General features: G+C 31.2%; 1 protein-coding gene across 1 annotated transcript in view; it reads left to right on the forward strand.

Annotated features, from left to right (window-relative positions):
* Positions 1–22,036, forward strand: part of LOC145297633 (retinal guanylyl cyclase 1-like) — a 1,014,990-nt gene that overhangs the window by 982,235 nt on the left and 10,719 nt on the right. The window contains exon 17 of the mRNA XM_080143738.1: positions 11,085–11,164. Coding sequence (XP_079999864.1) covers positions 11,085–11,164 — 80 coding nt within the window. The remainder of the gene's footprint in view (positions 1–11,084; positions 11,165–22,036) is intronic.

Here is a 22,036-nt window from a genome sequence, read left to right on the forward strand (position 1 = left end):
TATATATATATATATATATGTATATATATATATATATATATATATATATATATATATATATATACGGCACAATCACGTTGACACATCGGTTCTCGCCAGATCATCGAAGTTAAGCCACTTTGAGTCTGGCCAGTACCAGATTGGTGACCATTTGGGAAGGCTAGGCAGTGTATGTACCGCGCTGCGTCGTAGAAATTTCCAGATTGGTATCTGGGGGTGCATTAATTTACTGGGGGAGATGCACCCCAGATTTTGTTAAGACATGCATCTAGAAGGAAACTCTGATATAAAAACCTGCGGTCTACAATATAATTTGCCTTGTGGCAGTTATTTGTACCGACATAGGTTAGCAGTAATACCAAAAGTGTGGTTGTTTCTACACGAGGCCTTCACCATTTTAAACAAATCATCTGTGTGGATTTCCGAGCAACTTAGTTGTCGTGGCGGAAACTCATACGTCGAAATCGATGGGAAAGTCCATCATATATATATATATATATATATATATATATATATATATATATATATATATATATATATATATAGTGGGAAAGTCCATCATATATATATATATATATATATATATATATATATATGTATATATATATATATATGTATATATATATATATATATGTATATATATATATATATATAGTCATTGACATACAGTACTGTTCCGCTGTTTCACTGCTCATCAGTGCGGCAAGCCTCAAGCCAAGACCGAAACCCGACCGCTCAAATGACAGTTAAGGCTTCTCACCATTGTACTATACGGGTGCTGCTGTGAGGGTAATGAATTAACGATCTTTTTGACATCATTCAAATGCCCCCGCTCGATTTGTTTACACAAAGAGCGTCGCTTTATACGCTAATGGCAGTTTGTATAACACTTCCCAATATGCTCAACCGAAGATAGGGAGCATTATATATATATATATATATATATATATATATATATATATATATATATATATATATATATATATGATGAAAATAATGAAATAGTATTCCGACAAAATAACATTCATCCAGAGGAAGTCTCGAAATAAAGACGAAACGTTGATGAACACATAATACGGTTTGTTCCTTTTTATTTATATATATATATATATATATATATATATATATATAATTATTTTTTTACTATAATAATTAATCTCTGTTGAGACAATTGAAAAGGTTTCATTAAAAATGTCGACTTAATTTATATGAAAAATAATGTGTATGCTTAACGAAAGGGTGAAAACTTATTTCGAAAATCTGAGAGATTAGGAAAAACTTCCCTTGTTGCTTAATCGTATCTATGCATGTTTTTCAGTAAAATAGTAATAACATACTTGTTTTCGAATTTATCATTCTAAACCTGATTAGATCTCGTGGAAATTAATGATATAAGAACATAAAACTAATTTGTAAAATAATATAATTTGATAAATTAAAATAATAACAAAATGGTATAAAAATAACAAAACCTAGCATGATCCGTGAGAATTCCACGGAATGAGAAATATGTTTAATCAACAAATATGTTTTCATAAAATCGGTACTTTTCGGGGTAGCACAAATAATTAGTTTTCTTTTTACAGAAAAAGAAATAACATGCAACAAATATGAGTTTATTAACATTTCTAAAAAGAAATAATGTTAGTAATTGTCTGTATTTTTGAGATGAGGTGTTTTCATTTATTGAGATTGTCGGACTGACCTCCTTATCTTGGTTGTTATAGTCACAACGTTTCGGCCGTTTTGCCCTCCGGCCTGCATCAGGTGTTTTGTATCGAACTGTGGAACTGTTTGTTTGGAGTCTCGAACCCAACCCTTTATTATTATTACGGGGGTACCGTGTTCGGACTTCAGCTAGGCTCTGGGACATAGTTGCTGATTCTCTGTTTTGAATATTACTTTTCATTGTCTTCGTTCAGGATTAAACTCAGCACCTTTGGGTAACTGCCAACTTTGATACAACGTCTACGATCACTTGGCCATATGTCACTAGAACTTTACTGTATTTTAAATATAAAATTGAATCATATTAGATAAATTAATGAGTTCTAATAAATATTCAGAAAGTGATATTGTGCTACATAGTTCAATACAACTAATAGAATCACATTGTAAGAGACAATCATTAATTTTCTTCTTCATCTCATTACCTCTTAGCAGAGAATTTCTTTTTTTTATCGCCCTGTTCCTTTCGAATGTTCTTTTTTATGAAACGTTTCACTGCTTTCATTCTTCAGTGTAAACCCCCTGCACGTCGAAATTACTACGAGTTTGTTTTTCTCATAATATTGCAACAATGATATTGTATTGTAGTAATATTTTAAAACGAGGCCCTATTAAAGAGATATATTATATTATATTGCTTTTAAAGCTAAATTTTGTGAATTTTGCCGAAACAGTTTGGCCGACAAAAATTGCATTTAGCCCTTTTAAAAGCGTAATTAAGAAAGAAACAAGCAGAATATTACAAAGATAACATACTGATATAAAAGTAATAAAGATAAGAGCGTTATGTCAAAAAAAAATAACTAAAGTAATACTATAATGCCATAAAACTAATTAAATAATGGCATAATATTATAAAATAAATAACGAAAACATAATATCATAAAACTCATTAAAATAATGTAAGTTCATTAAACTAATTAAATATAGCATAATCTCATAAATTAATTAAATTAATACGAAAATGTCAAAAGCATTTTAAGTCATAAAATAATCAGAGAAAACTAATTAAAATATTTTTTAATGTACATAAAATCGATAAAATAATATCATCACCACAATGTTAAATCTTTGCATCTGTTTTACAATCAGTTTAATGACATGTGCTTTAGTGAACTGACAGCGCTTGTGCTCCCACGAGACCCTGAAAAGCAGCAAAATCTCATCCCTTCATTGTCGAGGTTCGTAAATGCAGAAAAGCCTTTTAGACTAATATTCTTTCAGACTGATGAACTTCAGAATTCGCTGCTTGTTTTCTGTCCCCTTTTACTGTACTAACCTGCAGAAGTTCAAATGTAATGCAATCAGATGTTTGCTGCTTAAATCCCCAACAGAACACTATTTGAAATAATCCTAAATTGTCGCCTATTTAATTAGAAGTTGCAATATACCTTGGGGGGGGGCTGAAAAAAGAGTAACATAAAAATCTGATTTTAAAACGGTATAAGCTCATGAAATTAATTAAAATAAGAATATAATGTCATGACATAACTAATTCATGCAGAGCGGTTTAATATAAAAATTTTGAATTTTCGGCAGCATTCGGCACTCAACATTGAGTAGGAGAGATTGGCCTTCAAACAGAACAACTAATACCTTGTATCAACTGCAACACTGCGAACAAATAAAGAAATTGCATAAGCTACATTTTGGCAATTCTAGCGCAAATGAGAGACAATGTGAACGCAATTCTAGCGAACAGGAGACAATGTGAACTCAGTGACTTATAATTTCGTTCGTTTTTCCTATGCCTAGACATTCTTTACTTACTTATTAATATCTTAATTTGACCGTTCGATTTGACTGTTTGCGAGTTCCAACTAGATATATTGATTTTTACTGATATGCTTTTTTTCAACACTGCCTAAAGCATATATCTTACAACTGGTGATGAGATATAATCTTGAAAAATTACATCGATTGCATATTTATACGCCCGTAGCTCTTTGAGTCGTAACTGCTACCACAAATCTATAATGCATTAAGAGAAGATTGTATGCCTATTAGACAGGTATATAAGGTATATAAGGTGTCTAAGGTATTTCTGTATAAGGGTTTAATTTGACATGAGCATACTTTTAAAGAAGTCCTATGAATAAAATCAAGTAAATCTGGATTAAATGTTCAAGCGTACTATTCGCAGCCGAAATAATATCTTCTCGCTATGGCTAACCTACGTTGCTTTTACGAGGAATGGTGAACTTTCTAATATTCTCAGTAAACTGAGTTATAATATTTAAATCTTGAATATCTCAACAATTACATTTGTTGCTTTAGAAATTAACTTTCTGCTCATTCGAACAATTATTTTATTTTTGAGATAATAAACAAACAAATGGTTAAGATATTAAAATTTCTCATTAAGTTTCGTTTCAAGTGACATTCTCGAATGCGACATTTTTCACTAGAAGGTGACATTCTTCAATTTTTCACTCGTGAGTGGCATTTTACCATTATCTTTATTACCTTGTTTAATTTTGATCATATACGTTTTTATTTCAATATGCAAAACTTGACACGTTTTATTACTAAACTAGCAGATGTACCCGGCGTTGTTCGATAATAAACGTAACGTTAAATTCTTTTAAAACAAAAATGAAATTAAAAAAATCGGAAAGAAACTGAGACACGTGCATGCAAGTATTATGCTTTTTTTTTTCTAAACATTTCACTTCTTACAAATGAAATTACTTGAGCTGAGATTGAAACCAAATCCTAATAATAGTGAGTCAAGCACGATCACTATTAAACCAGCTTGATATGATCTATGAACAGTGATTACAAACCAACTTATGCTTAACATAAGGAAGCTGTCATGTCTCAGGAACGCACATGCGCAGTCGTGAAACAGTTAAAAACAGATATAAAAGTGTACCAATGTTTCAATTTTGACCCATTAGTAGAATTTTTCTCTAGATGAAAGCCCATTAACAAGTTTTCCACATTCCTGAATACTCTATATACTAACTTTCAAGCCTTTAAATCAAAAGTTCGTTAAGTATATAGGTTGATAAGTGCCCTCACACACATATTCTCATTTTTATAGATATATAGATTTGAATTCTCGCGTATTTAATGAAGTATTAATATCGCTTTCTATTAAAATTGTATACAACAACTGCGTTAATAGTCAAACGAGCAATGTAACACTATCAAAAAATAAGAAGGGTGAATATAATAGTATAAGCTAAACCTTATTCAACATAGCCAGTTTGGTATATCATAAAATCATTAGGGAATTTACAGAACTTATCATAGTTGTTTTCGTTTTGTTTTACAGTACATCAACGCTTTTCGTGTTATTTAATGCAGAACCCAATAATTTTGAAAAAAGTTTTCATACGTCAAGTTCTTAATATCTTTAAATATTTATTCATGATGTTTGGTTTGATTCTTTGGGGTTTTTATTGTTGACGTTGTATATCATGATTAAGTTTTGCAACGATAAATGGAAAAAACCGTAACATAAATATTGGTATATTTTCTGTTAGAAAGCCAGTATTTTCTAATAGTCTGGTTTTGTAGCACCCATAGAAGCTTATTGTAAATGTTGTATTATATACATATATATATATATATATATATATATATATATATATATATATATATATTACATATAAAGTTGACACAACAGGTGACATGCAGTGTAATTTATATTAAAACTAAGATATTCTAATAACCAGTATACCATAGGTATACGAAACACTGAAACATTTTTGTTGAAACAATGTAGTTCTCGCGTATAAAACAAAACAAAAAATGAAAATTAACAGAAATAAAATAACAATACTAGAACAAAGACCATAGTTTATTCATTTTTTATGACATGGAAAACAAACGAAATAAGACTATTTTAACCAAAAACATCAAATATTCCTTCGTCTCACGTACCGTATGACTATTCTGATACAAAATCTTGATAAAACTGCGTATGCGTAGAGCAAAATCCAAGATATAACCTTACTTCCGGTTTGCCTTCGTTGTATGCCTACTTTATATTTGCGTTCGTATGCGGCATTTTATGGTATTCAACGGGAAGCGAATCATCATGATTTAGCTATTCTCTTTCCACATTTTAGTGCTTTTCAACCAATGTATCTTTTTAATTGCTTATATAGATATTTTTTTTTAATTTTTATTGTTACAAGAACGCACTTTGTTCTCCATTTTTTATAAGATAAATGTTTTTGTATTGTTTAATCAAGTAAAACTTTCCTTTTAAGTCCGGAGGCTTGTCCTCGCTTAATAGACTTGATCGGAACAGAAAACCTGATCCACCAAAATTGCATAGAAACACCTGTCACTTTGTTTTCATGTTATTAAAGACTAGTAGAACACTTTACGTTGCCCAGTCGTAAAATACGCTTAAAGCAATATTTTAATTCATTCAGATTTCGTATTTATTATTATAGACCCAATATCTATTGATTATTATCAGGTCAATGACTCTCGAGTATATATTCGACACAGCTAAGCACAGCTAATCAATCAAGAAGCACATCATTCTATACAAAAAAACATAAGATATTAACTGACATATATACGAGAGTCTAAATAATGAAAAGAATATTCTCTTTTCATAGTCCTAATTATTATATTGTACCCACTATATAGTGCTGATTTCGAAAGATGTTTTTTTTATTATAATTTGGGATTTATCAACGAGAATAGAAACCTACGCATTTAACTCTCCAGCTATATTCGCTATCATATGACCTAAGGACACATGGGTATAAATATTTTAGCATTAACGCAGTTAAAAGTTTGAAAGTATATTTTCACACGCATAGAGGATTCGCACTAAGTCTACTTACGCCTGCCTAATTTTTTTTTCAATTTTAACCCCTTAGTAGGTAGTTTTATCGGCTAAAAACCAAATCAGATTTGTTCCTCAGATTCAAATTCCCTTATATATCAAGTTTCAAGTTTGTACACTAAACATTGACAGAGTAGTTTGGAAGCGATTGTTCCACGGAGAGACAGGCAAAGTAATATTATAATATATTAGTAGGCCTCCCGGCGTTGTTTGGTCGTAAAATAGGCTTAATTATGCAGATTTCGTATTTATTATTATAGAACCATTGTCTGTTAGTGTGTCTGTGTGTGTGTGTGTGTGTGTGTGTGTGTGTGTGTGTGTGTGTGTGTGTGTGTGTCTGGTCACGAATAGGTTCCTAAATGGTTGACTATTTTAAAAACTGATTGCATATAATGATAGAAGATGTATCGAGACACAGGAATGGGTATGTTTGATCTGGCAGAACGATGGTTCATTAAAATTGTGGAGTCTGCGTTCGCGCCTGGTCCACAAAGTATGGAAATAAAAAAAATTAAAAATTAAAAAAAAAACGTTTATAAGTGTTTTTGATATAGATGTACATAAGAATACTTTGATAAGTATGTTTTAACTTAGATAGGGATGGTATAATAAAATTGTGGGGTCTGCGTTCGCGCCTGGCCTCCATAGAATGGAAATATGCACAAACTTTAATAAAGACTTTTTCATATCTATCTGCGTAAGTATACTTTGATAATTATGTTTCAGTTTGAAGAAATATTTTATAATAAAATTATAGGGTGTTCGTTCGCACCTGCCCTCTATAGAATGGAAATATGTCACAAAGTTTAACAAGGTTTTTTATATAGATCCAAAGAATATTGTGATAAGTGTTTCAGTGTGAACAGGTATGGTATAATATATTATGGGGTTTATCTATGTTATTTTTACTTTCATCATACTTTTCTTTGGTTTTGATACCCCCAAATTCAACCCAAATTTACAATCCTTCCTTTTCTTAACCTATCATACTTTCATAAATCAGAGTCTATTTTCTGTAGGCTGTTTTTGGAACCCAGTCAACGACGGGTACATTTGCTAATATATATATATATATATATATATATATATATATATATATATATATATATATATATATGCGTGTGTGTGCGCGCGTGTTCTAGAACTTTGCATCCTAGATGCTACGCAATTATGCACAATGTAAAAAATATGCATAAATAGAATTGAGTTTAATAGTTGAATGAAACAGAACATACAAAAAGAAACCATCAAAATGAATCGCTCGTTTTTTAATTAAAAAAATGCTAATTAGTTAACCATAATGAAGTTGCCCATATATTTATTACTGAGTATATTAAGACGTTTCTTTTAATAATTTAAAATAGAAAAAATGGGCTTTTCATATCAATGTCAGTGCATGAGAAACTCAACTTTATAGGTGTATAGATAGAAGATACAGGTTTCAAATGGAAATGAAAAAAAAAAATATCAAATTCATCTATTTGTTTTATTTTACTTCAGTCGAAGTTCTCAGAAATCAAGGAGCCCACAACCTGGGGCTAGCATTTGAACTCTATATGAGATGCATAGATATACGAATGTTCCATTATAGTGCTTTATATCTTAAACACTGAGTTAGTAAAGAAAGTGAAAACATAATTTTCCTTCCCCCAATTAACCATTTTGATATGTTGCAGTATATCTTTCGCTTTGGTCTCTTGGTCTTACTGGATTCCAGGACAAGAATTCATCTAGTCTGATGGAGTATCCAGCTTTCTGCTGCTAGTTGAGATGACATCACTTGGAGAATGTGCACAATTCCTCGTAAAAGCTAATGTAAGTTAGCCGTAGTAAGGAGATCTTATTTGGGCTGCGAATACAATGTGATTTTGAATATTTGGTCAGGGTTTACTTCTAGGGAAAGTATCCTCATGCCAGGTTGTTCTGGCAAACCCCTGTACAGAGAGACTTTAGACACTCGAGGATAGTGTCTAGTAGGCATTCAAGTTCTATCCTGTCTAGCAGGCATTCAAATGTATGTAAAAAAAAGTGTGCATTTGATGTCAATTAAAATATGTTTATAACACTTAATTAACTTTCTATAATTAATTAGAGACAAGAGAGTTCTAATTCAAGAGAAGTGATTTTAATGATGAGGTTCATCTGTTGTCATAACATATTGTAAATCCTATTATCAAATGTGACCAAAAATAGGCGTAATCATTATCGAGTAAAGTAACTATAAAATAAGTAAAAAAAAAAAAGAAGCAAATTGACGTTTAAAAAAATTGTTTAAAATATTAAGTTTCTGAATTTCTTAGATCAGGATTGATGATATTGGACAGTTGTTCTCATATTGAGTCTTATTCTCACAACATTTAAGCCCATATAAGCTTGATCTTCAAATGTGTCTTCTCAAATTCGAGAAGCTTTCTGTTGAACTCAAGTATCTGTCCGCAACGGCCCGTGGCGTTACAGATAAAGTACCAAGTGCAATTCAGTGAGACACTTCTGGCGGTATAAGGTCCAGTCGTTAATTGCGAATTGGCTGATGGAACAAGAGTATGCTACACTCGTGCTCGTTGGTAAACAAAGGTTCCGTACAGATTCCCGAGTTCGACAGAAAGTTTCCCCGGGTTCGACAAGATATCTCTAAAAAAACGTCGTAATACCCCCGAGTAACTCGACTGATGCAAAATCACATCGTTTCATCTATACGTTCTTAGATGCTCATAGCTTTTTTTTTATTTGAAGGATTTACATTTGCGATTCTATTCCTGATTACCGTGTCCCCAACTGTATCAACATAGAGAAAATTAAACGTAATGACAACAAACATCTTCCTTTCATTTTCTCACTTTTATCTTTTATATAAAGGAAAAATATCTGTGTGTTTGCGTGTGTGTGTGTGTGTGTGTGTGTGTGTGTGTGTGTGTGTGTGTGTGTGTGTGTTTGTATGCGTTGTCTTTTTCTTTCTTTCTTTTTTATTACAAAATTTTGCGTTCACTTTCACTAACGCCACTCAAGTCCCTTTTTTTAGGACCGGGCAAGGGCTTGCGCTCCTCTGCACCTATTATAACATCTATTTTGCCCAAACCCCCCCATCGCTGTCACAAAGTTTACAACCAGGTAACGCCCTTGCCTTCGTTGTCACAATTTTTTTCGTTTATTAAATAAAGGAGAGTCGTCTGTGTGTTAGTGTGTGTGTTTGTATGTCTACTAAAAACTCTTGTCGTTTGCATCCGGTCGGGTCAAAACTGATACTGTCTGATAGGGCAATGCCCTAGATGCATAATATGTGAAAATTAGAAAATACAAATTCTTTTTGAAATGGGCGATTTGTTTTCGTGTCGTTTTTTTTTTCGCAAGTCACGCACCCATATCAAACTAAAACTGTTTGAAAAGCTTTGCAACTCCATGACGTCATAAACACTCGTGGCCGTGTGGACAAAGACGTTTGTCCGTAAGTTTTTGCCTTCTTCCCTTCCCTCGTGTTTCACGTTCGAGCCCAAACACTACGAGTCATTTTTTTTTTGTGCGGTCGCACGGGCACTCCTACTATTTTGATTGAAAGAAAAATTGTTTTTATTCATGCTTTTATATGGATGAGAGAGTTTTTTTCAACGCACGGGCAACACAAAGTGCTCAATATCCGGAGAATAGCTTCACTTCTTTGTATTCCTTCTGCCGAAATATCTTCTAGGGAGTTTGTCACGTATTTCTTTTGGGGGGCGATTACATTTTCGTGTTTTCGTGCGTTTTTAAGTGGATTTATCGACCTTGCCCACGATCGAGTTTACATATAATAATGACAAACTGCTCAAAATCCTTAGTATAGCAAGTGGGGTCCAAACCGAACTTTATGTCGACCCAGGCAACGCCGGGTATCCACGCTAATCTTATGTATAAATCTCAAACTTCCGTGTGCATGTGTGTGTGTTCGTATGCCGCTAAAAACTGTCGTCATTCGTTTTTGTGGCATGAACATGGTATCGTAGGAAAGAGTGATCTCTTGGACAAATAATATCGAAAAATTAGAAAAAAAAATGGTCAATTATTTCATGTAGAAATGTCGTTTTATTTGAAAACAGGATCATGTAAAAATCTTCGCCACGACGCCGAATCTTAAACACGCATGCGCAAACGCGAGTTTCTAACTTTCTTTTTATATAGATAAATTTACAACGTGATAACGTTATTAGAATCTTAGTCCGATGGACAGGGTGTTTGCTTAGAATCTTAGTCTGATGGATAGGGAGCTTACTATGCGTTCGTGCTCGGCATGTGTCGGTACTGTACTTTTTTCTTTTTTTTTTTTACTTTTTTACGACCGGACAATAGCGCCTTTCCTTCCGTTGTTAGAATGTTATCCCACATCTCCTGCTGTCACAATTTTTTTTCCGACCGGGAAACAACGCCGGGCGCCCCTCGCCCCTGTTGCCACATTTTTGCCACCCTAACCGCTGCAACAATTTATCATATTTAAGTGGATTTTACGAGGTGGCAACGAATTTTAACTACGAATTTTTGTTGAAAACGTGACTTTTAATTTATTTTCAGGGTAAAGGAATGGCGAACACGTATTGGTTGCTAGGCAAAGAAGGATTCAACAAGGAATTACCCAAAGATCCAACAAACGGGTGTGTATTTTTTTTCATTTAATTCAATATCACTATTCAATATTCAATATCACGTTCCATGAAAGTCTTTGTTTCTGTGTACACATCAAAACGTGTGCGTTTCTTGGAGGATGATAAATTTTCCACTTGTGCAGTTTAACATTCTTAACAAAGACTTATATTTTAATGTTTTTCGTTTTTTGAGGGGGGAATTTCACTTTTAAATATATGTAGATTCCATATGTGTATTCAATATTTTTAAATATGTGTACATTACAAACAAATTGTGTTTACTTTTTCCGTTTTTTTTATTTTTTTGTGGAAGTAGTAAATTTTCGCATTTGTGTAATGCAACATTTCTAAGCAAATTTTGTGTTTACATTTTAAAAGTTCCGTCATTTTGATCAGAGTGAGAGCTAGTGGCGTTTCTGAAGCGTGTACAAAAAAATTTTTTGCAATGTGAAACCTATGAAAGTCAAAATGAGGCTTCTTTCCTACAAGAACCCGACGCCATCTTGATTCAAATTCTCTTAAAAATTCAGTTTTTAAGATCAAATAAAGAGCATTAAAAACTATTTAAGTAAACACAAATGAACCAGAAAGGTTTTTAAGTAACTTTTATTGGTCACGGTAACATTTATTTATTGTATATTTATTTTTCGCGTAGTTATTTGTTGGCTTCTTTAGCTAAATCTCCGAAATTGATTATATAATGTAATAAATTAGATTTTTTTTTAATTCTTCATGCTGCAAAATTTTAAGCTATAAATTTATTATATTTTTACTAGAATATCTTTCCCTTTTCCAGTTTTAACAACTATTCATTTACTTTTCCATTTTTAAGCTTAACCATATTACTTTTCATACTCGCATGATTTTCCAGGTTTCCAATGAATTCACTTGTTCTTTGTTTAATTTCAGTCTTATTTTTTTGCCCCCATAAACACATACGTAATAACAATGTACGGCACTCGTCTGCTTCAATAAAATACCCTCAATTATCTCCCTTTCATGCTTTCATTCTGTCTGTTTCACGAGTTACTTCTCTTTTTGTGACAGTAGTCGCTGAAGCGACGATGTTGCTATGGAAACGATTCATAAAACGCGTCGCTCACCGCCTTACATATTTTTACGATTTCGACCACCAGAAAATTCATCATAACTTTTATTTTTCTGAACGAAAACTGAAATTTTTTCCCCACAATATAGCTAAAAAAAGTGATCTATAAACTAATAATTGTTGGAAATTTGGTTGTAAAATAAGTGAGCGGTTAAGCTTCAAAGCAGTTCTAAATTGACTAAAACTGCTACTTAACCATATATTCAAACACGGTATTGAATGATTTAGATTAAACTATTTTATTATAAATAAGAACGGATATGATTTAATTCTTACCTTTAAAGTAGTTAACGAGATTTCTAAACATAGAATACTGTTAATACCTATTTTGCATTGACATTCTATTGGTTAGACCCTATCATAGTTTAGTACTTTTCTTAAAGACTTGAACCAAATTAAACAATCGTGTTAAAAAAGTTCTAATATATATCGTTTTTTAATATAAACTGAATTAATCCAGTAATAATGGTAACGATCACCGTCTTTAGTTTTAGGACTGAATTATCCGTATGATTTCGATTTTCATCTTGAATATCATTTTAACAACGTTTTGGTCGATGTAACCACCAACCTTCTTCAGGTTTATCTTTTCGGACTCGGGAATGTATCTATCGAATTCTGGAATTTGTACGGAATTTTGAACAGAACTCTTTTACTTCACGAGGGTAGCATGCTCGCATTCTGTCAATCATGATTGGATGAGGTTCTAAGTAATTAGCAATTGTATTTTTCAGTCGCCCACACTGAGAATTGAGCCTTAACATTCAAGGGAATATATTACTTTTATAAATGATTTTTCCAACTACTCTAACCATTGTGCCACGGGTTCTTGCGAAACGTTGTGTAAATGACACTCTAGATGAGAACAGTAGTCTGAAATAATCCAAATAATACGAATAACCAATCCTCATCTCAAAAAGTGAGAAACAGGATAATCAGGTGCAGTGGTTTCAGATGGACGAGTGTTTGTCGTGAAAGTTTGGCGAGGAGGGGCATAGATTGGAGCTCGGTCGATCTGTAACCCCGTCATTGTATAAACACAGCAAAATTAACCTGTATAAACCGGGCAAAAGAACGAGTTCTTTATGCCAAATTAGTGCTCGTATATGGTAAATTTTGTGCTCAGTTTGCCTTATATACTAATCCCTATAAGGCTCTAAATTTGCATCGAACGAATTCGATAATGCTTACTTCTCTGCACCTTGTTATTATCAAAGGTCCGTACAAAATTTCAGCCAGATTGGTGCAGTCGTTTCCAAAAAATCTTCTAAAGTGAATGCAGTATTGTTGTGACTAATACTTATTAATCTCTACTAACCCTAAATGTGCATCAAACAGATACCTTAATACTTAATTCGCAGCACAATATAATAACAAAGATGCATACAAAATTTAAATCAGATCCGCCCAGTAATTTTCGAGAAAAAGTTGAAGGACAGACAGTCAGGTAAACTAAGAGAAATAAAATATAGATGTTACTGTTTCCATTTTTTTGTCAAGAACATAACAAGGTCTATAAAAAAAAATGCCATCATATCTGGATTTCAAGATAGACAGTATAACACATGGAACGGTTGTTGAACTATCGACTCGTCTGCCTGTATAGACTTCTTTTCACACCACGGAGTATGCTCAGTCTGAATAAGTTTCAAGTAGGTCGCATAAACAATTAATTTTCTGCACGATCGGTACATCGTCTCAATGACAAATGCGGCGAATCACTGAACGGAGATGACCATGTCGGTGCATAATAAATGAAAAACTAATGGCGCAAATACAATGCATGAGTTAAAGCAGCGCTCTAGCTTCCATAGATCAAACATAGTTTGCTGAATTCTGTTATGTCGCTACAACAGGGCGAGCATGCGCACAAAGGAAGAGAAACTAACTTATAAGCATCGCAACTTTTTATATGTTACTGTAATACGCTTTTCCATGAACATAATATTACAACTATTACTACTAATAATGGGACGATTCCAGCGGTTTTTTTTGGGGGGCGGGGGTATTTTTTATTCTAAATTCACGGTTTCAATACATTTACCGATTCCGATTCATTTTAAGATTTCTAACTATTTAGCTATATACTCGTGTTCATTATTAGCCCACAAGGAGCCTTCACACAGGTCATAAAGGATCTCTCCTTGAAAACAGCCTGTGGTGTTCCCTGGAAGCTGAATGACAAACAGTTTTTCAGTACTCTCCACCTGTTCTGATAACATTTGCAAATAAATTTGCATTATCGCAACAGCCGCTCACCATTGATTTCTCGCTAGCAATGCAAAAACGCCAACCTTCCCACATTAAGAATGGCTTTCGAAATAAATTCCCCCAACCTCCCCATGTTAAGAACATCTTTCGGAATAAAACCTCCATTTTTTTTTAATTTTGGCAGGGATGAAAAAATATCTGCTTTGTCGTCTGATTCATTAACACATATGCGCATAATTAAATACTCAGTTGTGAAAACAAAATGGGTGCCAGAGATTACATTATATTTTACGTTGGATGCCATATATTTTCATATCTGGTAAACGACTTACCAGCTCCAAATTTAACTGTGATATTCGTTGTCAACATACCAAAAACCTATAAGAGTTGACATTTACAATCCAAAACCGTCGCGGGATTGAAATCAACCAATAAAAGATTGACCCGAAAGCAATCATTCAAATATGAACAGATGTTCTCTTGCTCATTATTTTTTAACGAAATTCAATAAAATTTGAATTTTCTCAAAAACATAAATTTTATAAAGTCTATATTTATTCACCCTACGCCGGTAGAAGTGCTAAGAGGCAGTTGCCAAGTCATTACAATATTGTAAGTATAATCTTATCCTTTTTACATCGTATCCCGAAATTATCCTACGCCAGAACGTTACATTATTAATATTTAATTATGATATTACTATAAGTTACCCTTACAGCGATTAAAAAAAAACTTAGATAGGTTTAACAAAACGTTATAGTCTGCAATAAATACTTTATCTATCAAACAAAATGCTGCTGTCCTTGGGAACCGAACATTTGATTCGGTCCCGAATTCTTTCTTTTCATTTAAAATATGATATAAAAATCCGGAACTTCTGCAACACTGCCTGATAACCACATTTTTGGTTTTCAGTTTGCAGATATTATTATGAGGACACATTTATTTAATGCAGTATTTTTCTCAACTCGCCTCCTTTTCGTTGGCACTGGTTCAATAACTTTGACTAGAGATATTCAACTGCACAAATTACCATGTAAATTCAATTGGTAACCTGATGACGAAGGTTTTCCTAGATATTGCTCAAAATTTCCGCAATGTTGGATTGTTTGGTGAAAGAGCAATCTTAGCCACTAGAAATGAAGCTGATGATATGATAAATTATAATCTTTTGCAAGAGTTATCAATCCATTGATTGTGTTATTAACGAAGATACACCTAAACCGTATTATGGCACACTGTTAACAAGAAATACTTAGAAAAGTAATGTTCTGGTAGTCATTATAATATCTTAAAATATTTAAAGTGAAACTGAGTCAATTCCTCTGATTACCTTATTCCTTATGCAATGCCATTTCAGTTCAACCTTTGACATGCCCAATAAAACTTCATTTACATATCTGATATATATATAAAGCACAAAGATAAAGCCTCAAAGTTGTTGGATTTAATCTTCAGACACCTTGTTTTTCTCATGGCCAGTTATATGTTGGTTGCTCATGCATTGGAAGTCCTGAAAAACTATTCATTTACACACCTGTTAGAGGTCAAAATGTGTTTGTTTTGTTTTTTGTAGAGGATCTTCAAAATTAATGCTAAAAAGTATATTTACCAGTGTTCAGATATGTACAACTGGAAACTAAATTTTAATTATTTCATTAACAGAATAGATTACTAATGTCATATTTATATATACTGTGCATTAAATAGTTAAAACAGTTTTCACATATGCACTATGATATAAAATAATAATTGCAATTCTGAAAAAGAAAGACTAAAAGATTAAAAAGAAAAGGAGACTATGGTTACTGGCAAGACTTCCCCCAAAATAAAAGGCATTTACTACTCTTACATCATGGGGGATGTGTAAAAAGAAGCCTTTATGAATTATGTTTCGTTCAATCAGTAAGATAATTATGTAAGAGGACGGAATATTCAAATATATCTAGTACAACTTGGCAACGCCGGGTACTTCAACTAGTATATATATATATATATATATATATATATATATTACAATTATTATTTATTTATTTATTATTTATTTTTATTTTTTTCCATTTAGTGTCTTTTAATAACTCTTGCTGACATTTTCTTAAGTAATAACCTGTACATTTCAGTTGACCTCTTTTTTGCCCTATATTTTTCGCGCCTTTTAACGTCATTTTCTCTGGGTCATTTTGACATTTGCTATATATTTTATATTTAATTCTATCACCATTTAATCTTTTTTCTCTTCTTCCTCACTGATTTTTCTTAATTACACTTCGTCTCAGCAGCCGTGTCAAACGCATATCTTATTTTTCTTTTATTAATATTATTGGAATTTTCTCCTTTTTCCTTGTACGTATTTGTTAATTTTTCCACGGATTTCGGCCTTTTGGATTATTTTGGACCATCTTCCGATTACGTGATTTCCTTGGATTTTACTTAAGCGAATGGAAATGTAATTAACTTTCTTGGATTTACATTTTTGGATTTTACCGTCATTGGATAATTTACCTTTCACCAGACTATCCATTCACGTGTAATCACCTTTTTCTTCACCATATTTCCTCTGCTTCATTTTTGTTATCAAGTGAGATCTTTGACTTACTTGCACTTTCATCAAATACGTTTGTATGTAAAATTTGATCCCGCATTTTGCTAATTCCTACCCTCTGATGAGAAGGAAAGTATTTCTTCGAAACTCCGCGGATTAAGGACTATCCACTTATTAAGTGTTTCCTTTTCAGATTAAATATGTTTTTAAGTCTTTTTCAAAGTGTTTTTACATGTTTTATTAACTATTTGCACTTATATCTATATATATAAAAATGTAAGTCTTGGTTCGTTCGTAATTAATAGTCTAAATAACCACTGGACGGATGGCTTCCATATTTTGGCATAATATGTTTACGGTACGCATGCGTGTTTCTATATATCTATTTGTAATTATAACATTATACGTAATTTTTCTATAATAAAAATTTGGTTTTCTTTGTACGGATGGGCCATTTTTTTTATTTGGGGACAATTATTTCACACCGCGTGTCATGACGTGACATCCCTAAACTGAACTTTTATATACCAAATTAACTTTTTTCGTTTAAAAGTGGAATTATTTCTCTTTCGTTAATATATATTTTTAATATTTCGTGTTTTATATATATAAAGTACAATTGTTGAATGTTATTTTCTTGATTATATTGGTCTGAGAGAAGCACAATTAAAAAAAAATTAAAACGGAGCGAAATTTAAATTTCCATTCCATTTTTACTCTTTATGAATATTAAAAGAAAAATTACAAAACATTTATTAATAATACCTCACTTTTACAGAGTTTTGTTTTTAAATTTCTTAAATGACGACTTTTATCGACATTTTTTTTAAATAGCAGTTGTGGATGGGTGTGCTGACATTTGTTTTAATTTCTTTTTAAATGACTTTTTATCGACTTTCTTTTTTTAATAGCATTTGCGGATGGGTAAAAAACGAAAAAATAAATAAAATAACTAAACCATTTACAGATAATTCTCACATTTACAAATATTTTTAACAAATAAATTTTATCAAAGTCAAGATACCGAGAAATTGTCAGTAAATGGCTTAGTTATTTTTTTTTCGTTATTTACCCATCCGCAAATGCTATTAAAATATAAGTTATTTAAAAAGAAATTAAAAAAAAAAACAAATGTCAGCATACCCATCCGCAAATGCTATTAAAAGAAAAAGTCGATAAAAGTCGTCATTTAAAAAGAAATTTAAAAACAAATGTCTGTAAAAGTGAGGCATTATTAATAAATGTTTAGTAATTTTTCTTTTAATATTCATAAAGAGTAAAACTTTTTTCAAAATAAATGTGACAAATAATCGTTTAGTTACTACGACAACGTCAGAAAGGGGGCGATGCGTGTTTTTTATGCTGGTCGCCATGGAACTCAGCGTCCAAGGAGTACCAAATTCTGTTTTCCAAAAGAAACGTTTACTACCAATTTTCTTTAAAAAAAAAGTGCAAATTTTCCTGGAAAAAAAACCCTTTTACCTAACAATTTATGGCAAAAATAGCGACCCATAAAAATCTGGGGTGCTTCTACACTTTATTGCCGAAATTGGAGACGCCATTTTTTTTCACGCACTTGCTATCCACATCTAGGGGAGACATCATTATATGGCCGAACGATTATTTCCGGAAAGGGAAAGAATAAATTTACCAAAATTAACATTTATCACTTCCGGAAACGTTAAATTAAACTAAAATTATCATTTATTACTTCCAGAAACTGTGTGAACCGATATTACTGGAGAAAATGAATCTTGCCAATTCAAAAAAATGTTTAAAATTATTTATTTGTTAGAAAAAAAAACAAAAATCTATTTCATAAAAGTCCAATGTTGCTTTAAAAGTGAATAAAGAAAGTGAAAGAGAACATATATCCGTAATTGTTTAATTGGAAATGTTTCGATTTAATTAATGAGAACGGCAAAGTTTTTCATGGAACATTTTTTTATTAAAAACAGAAAATTGAAATGACATATTCATAATAAACCTGGGCGAGCGCCATTTGAAAACCAAAACAAAACCAAAAAATTTATTAGATTTTTGTTTGTTTATTTGTTTATTTTTTCGTTTGTGTGTTTTGATTTTTGGGGTTTTCTTTTCGGACAAATAAATAATTTTAAATATTTTTTGAATTGTCAAGATTCATTTTCTCAAGTAATATCGGTTTACCAAGTTTCTGGAAGTAATAAATGATCATTTTAGTTTAAGGGAGTAATAAATGTTAATTTTGGTAAATTTATTTATTTTAATTTATCGTTTCCGGAAGTAATAAATGTAAATTTTGGTAAATTTATTCTTTCCCTTTCCGGAAGCAATCGTTCGGCCTTAAAATGATATCTTCCCTAGATTAGGATAGCAAGTGTGTGAAAAAAATGGCATCTCTAATTTCGGCAATAAAGTGTACAAACACCGAATCTGCTAGCTGAGTGACAAATCTGCTTAAAATATTGAAAGAAAGAAAGAAAAAGAATAGAAACTCTACATGTATCAGAAATTTGGAGGAATTTTTGACACCCCTAACAGAAAACTGCGAATAAAATATTAAAAAAACCGTAATTTCTCCTTTTAAAGTGAGTTGTTTATTTTCTATATGGGATATACTTCAAAATAAACTATTAAAGTTATTTAAAAAAATAATATTTCTATTATTTTTTATTTTTTAAAAAACAGTGTTTACAAAATGTTTACAAAATCCGACGTGCCTTCATGCAGCCATTTATTTACGTAATAAAATCAATAGAATTTTATGAGTTAAATATTTTTTAATTTTTAAACTTTAAAAATCTATCAAAATTTTTCTATTGATTCAATTTTTACGATATTTTCAGGGTCAATGTGAAATTTTATTCTCTTTCCAATAAACCAAATATAATATTTTAGACAAACGTTTTTTTTTCAAATTCACACCCCCATTTTTAAATGTTTATTAAATTTTAATAATTTATTTATGTGTCAAAGTTTTATATATCACAAATTGAAGTTAAAATATCAATAAAGAAAATATTCCAATTTAAAACAAAAAAAGAATAGTTTTTGGAAATTTACCTGTAAAGTCCAAAGTGTAAAACCTTTTTTTTTTGTAAATACACGTTGATTTATTTTTAAATGAAAGCTTATGTAATGCTTACATCGTCAAGTAAATACCAGACCCTGACGGCAAATTTTTCTATATCATTGAATGTTTTCTTTTTTTAGATATTAAAAAAAATAAAATTAGTTGATGAAGAAGTATTAAAATATATCAATCAAAAACTCGTGTATTTCATTAAAAGAATTGTTTTTAAATCGATGAAGCGGATTTTTTGTTCTAGGGGAAAAACTTATGAGTGAATGTGCGTTTCTTTTTTAACTACGGAGAATGAAAAATACTAATTTTGGTTAACACACGCAATAAAAATAGATATTATTTATGCCCTTGGACGAAACCATACTTCAAATATTTTATTTTAGCAGCAGCTATTTAACGCTTCGCGCAAAACATGTTACAAAAATGCGATTTTCTAGGATCCTCGCTTTAAAAAAATCCTTTTATTTAAAAAGTACATGGTATTTGAAATATGAATATGAATAAATTCTTAACAATGAAGAATGAAACTACCCATTTAATAATATTTTTTACGTAAGTGATTTTTTGGCATATATATACATATATTTATAAGCAAGTCAAAATATATTGATTTTCTTTATATTTTTTAAAAATAAAACCACTTTAAAGAAACAAATATTGCATAATTTGCTATTAAACCTGTTTTTTTTTAATTTGGTCTTTGCTCTTTAATTGAAAAAAAGAATTAGGGTTTGAATTGTATTTCCAAGTAGTTATATGCTTAAAAAATAGTAAGTTGAATTATTAAGGTTCTGATCATCATTTTTAATGGCCACTTTCTGATACACCTATAGAACCTCTCCCAAATATACTGGCAATAATTTGGTTTCGTCCTTCCTTTCAGTGTTTCCAATAAGGGGGGTTGATTTACTAGGATTTTTATTAGGAGCTGTGTACTTATTAAAATTATTTAATTGTTGAATTTTTTGCATTTTGGTTAAATTTGTTAGTTTGCTAGCGCTAAAAGCCCACAGAAAAAATTGAACAAAAGACAAAATTAAAAAGAATGGTACTCATGCAGAATTTTCCCCCCTTCCCCGCACCGGATTCCAATTAGTTTAGGGTTCTACCGGCAATCACCGAATTCAGCCGAGCGTTGTTCAAATGTTGAAACACTAAACCAACATCTTATTTATTTTTCTGCGGAATTAATTAATGATGGGAGTATTTTTCCGTTTATTTTCTTAACATCTATTGACAAAAAAATTTCTACATTCTCTTGAAAAAAAATCTAACTTTTCTCTACTTTCACCTAACTATTTACAGTGTTCATATAAAACATTCATTTTTTTCTTTTTATAATAAAAATTCTGTTTTCAAAAAGAAATGTTTATTGCCAACTTTATTTTCAAAAAACTTCCTGAAAAAAAAACACTTTCACCTAACAATTTATGGTAAAAAAATTCACCTTTTCTTGGGGAAAAAAAACCAACTTTTATTGATAAAAAAATTGCAAAAATAATAAAATAAATAAACAATACAAAATGCAATTTTTTATGAGGAATGTGTTCATTTTAACAAACTGAGCCACAGCAACGCGTGGCCGGGTATGGCTAGTATATATATATATATATATATATATATATATATATATATATATATATATATATATATATATAATATATGATTTGTAAAGAATAATTTTACAAAAAGCTTTTATTATTCGCCAAAATACTCCAAATCTGGGTGCTCCTTAATCCGCGGATTTTCAAAGAATGCTATTTCTTCTCATCAGAGGAAAAATTGTTAGCGAAATAATCAGAAAATCACGTTAAAAATTTTAATATTTCTATGTATTTTCTGGTAGCTGTATAGGGTTTATGATTTGTAGTCACAAAACTTTTAAAAAAAAAGACATAAGATTTAAATATGTAAAACAGTTCATGTGGACGGTTCATTCAGAGTTCAATGTTA

This window comes from Euprymna scolopes, chromosome 18 (assembly GCF_053919585.1).
Source record: "Euprymna scolopes isolate OS-2025 chromosome 18, ASM5391958v1, whole genome shotgun sequence".
Classification (NCBI taxonomy): domain Eukaryota; kingdom Metazoa; phylum Mollusca; class Cephalopoda; order Sepiida; family Sepiolidae; genus Euprymna; species Euprymna scolopes.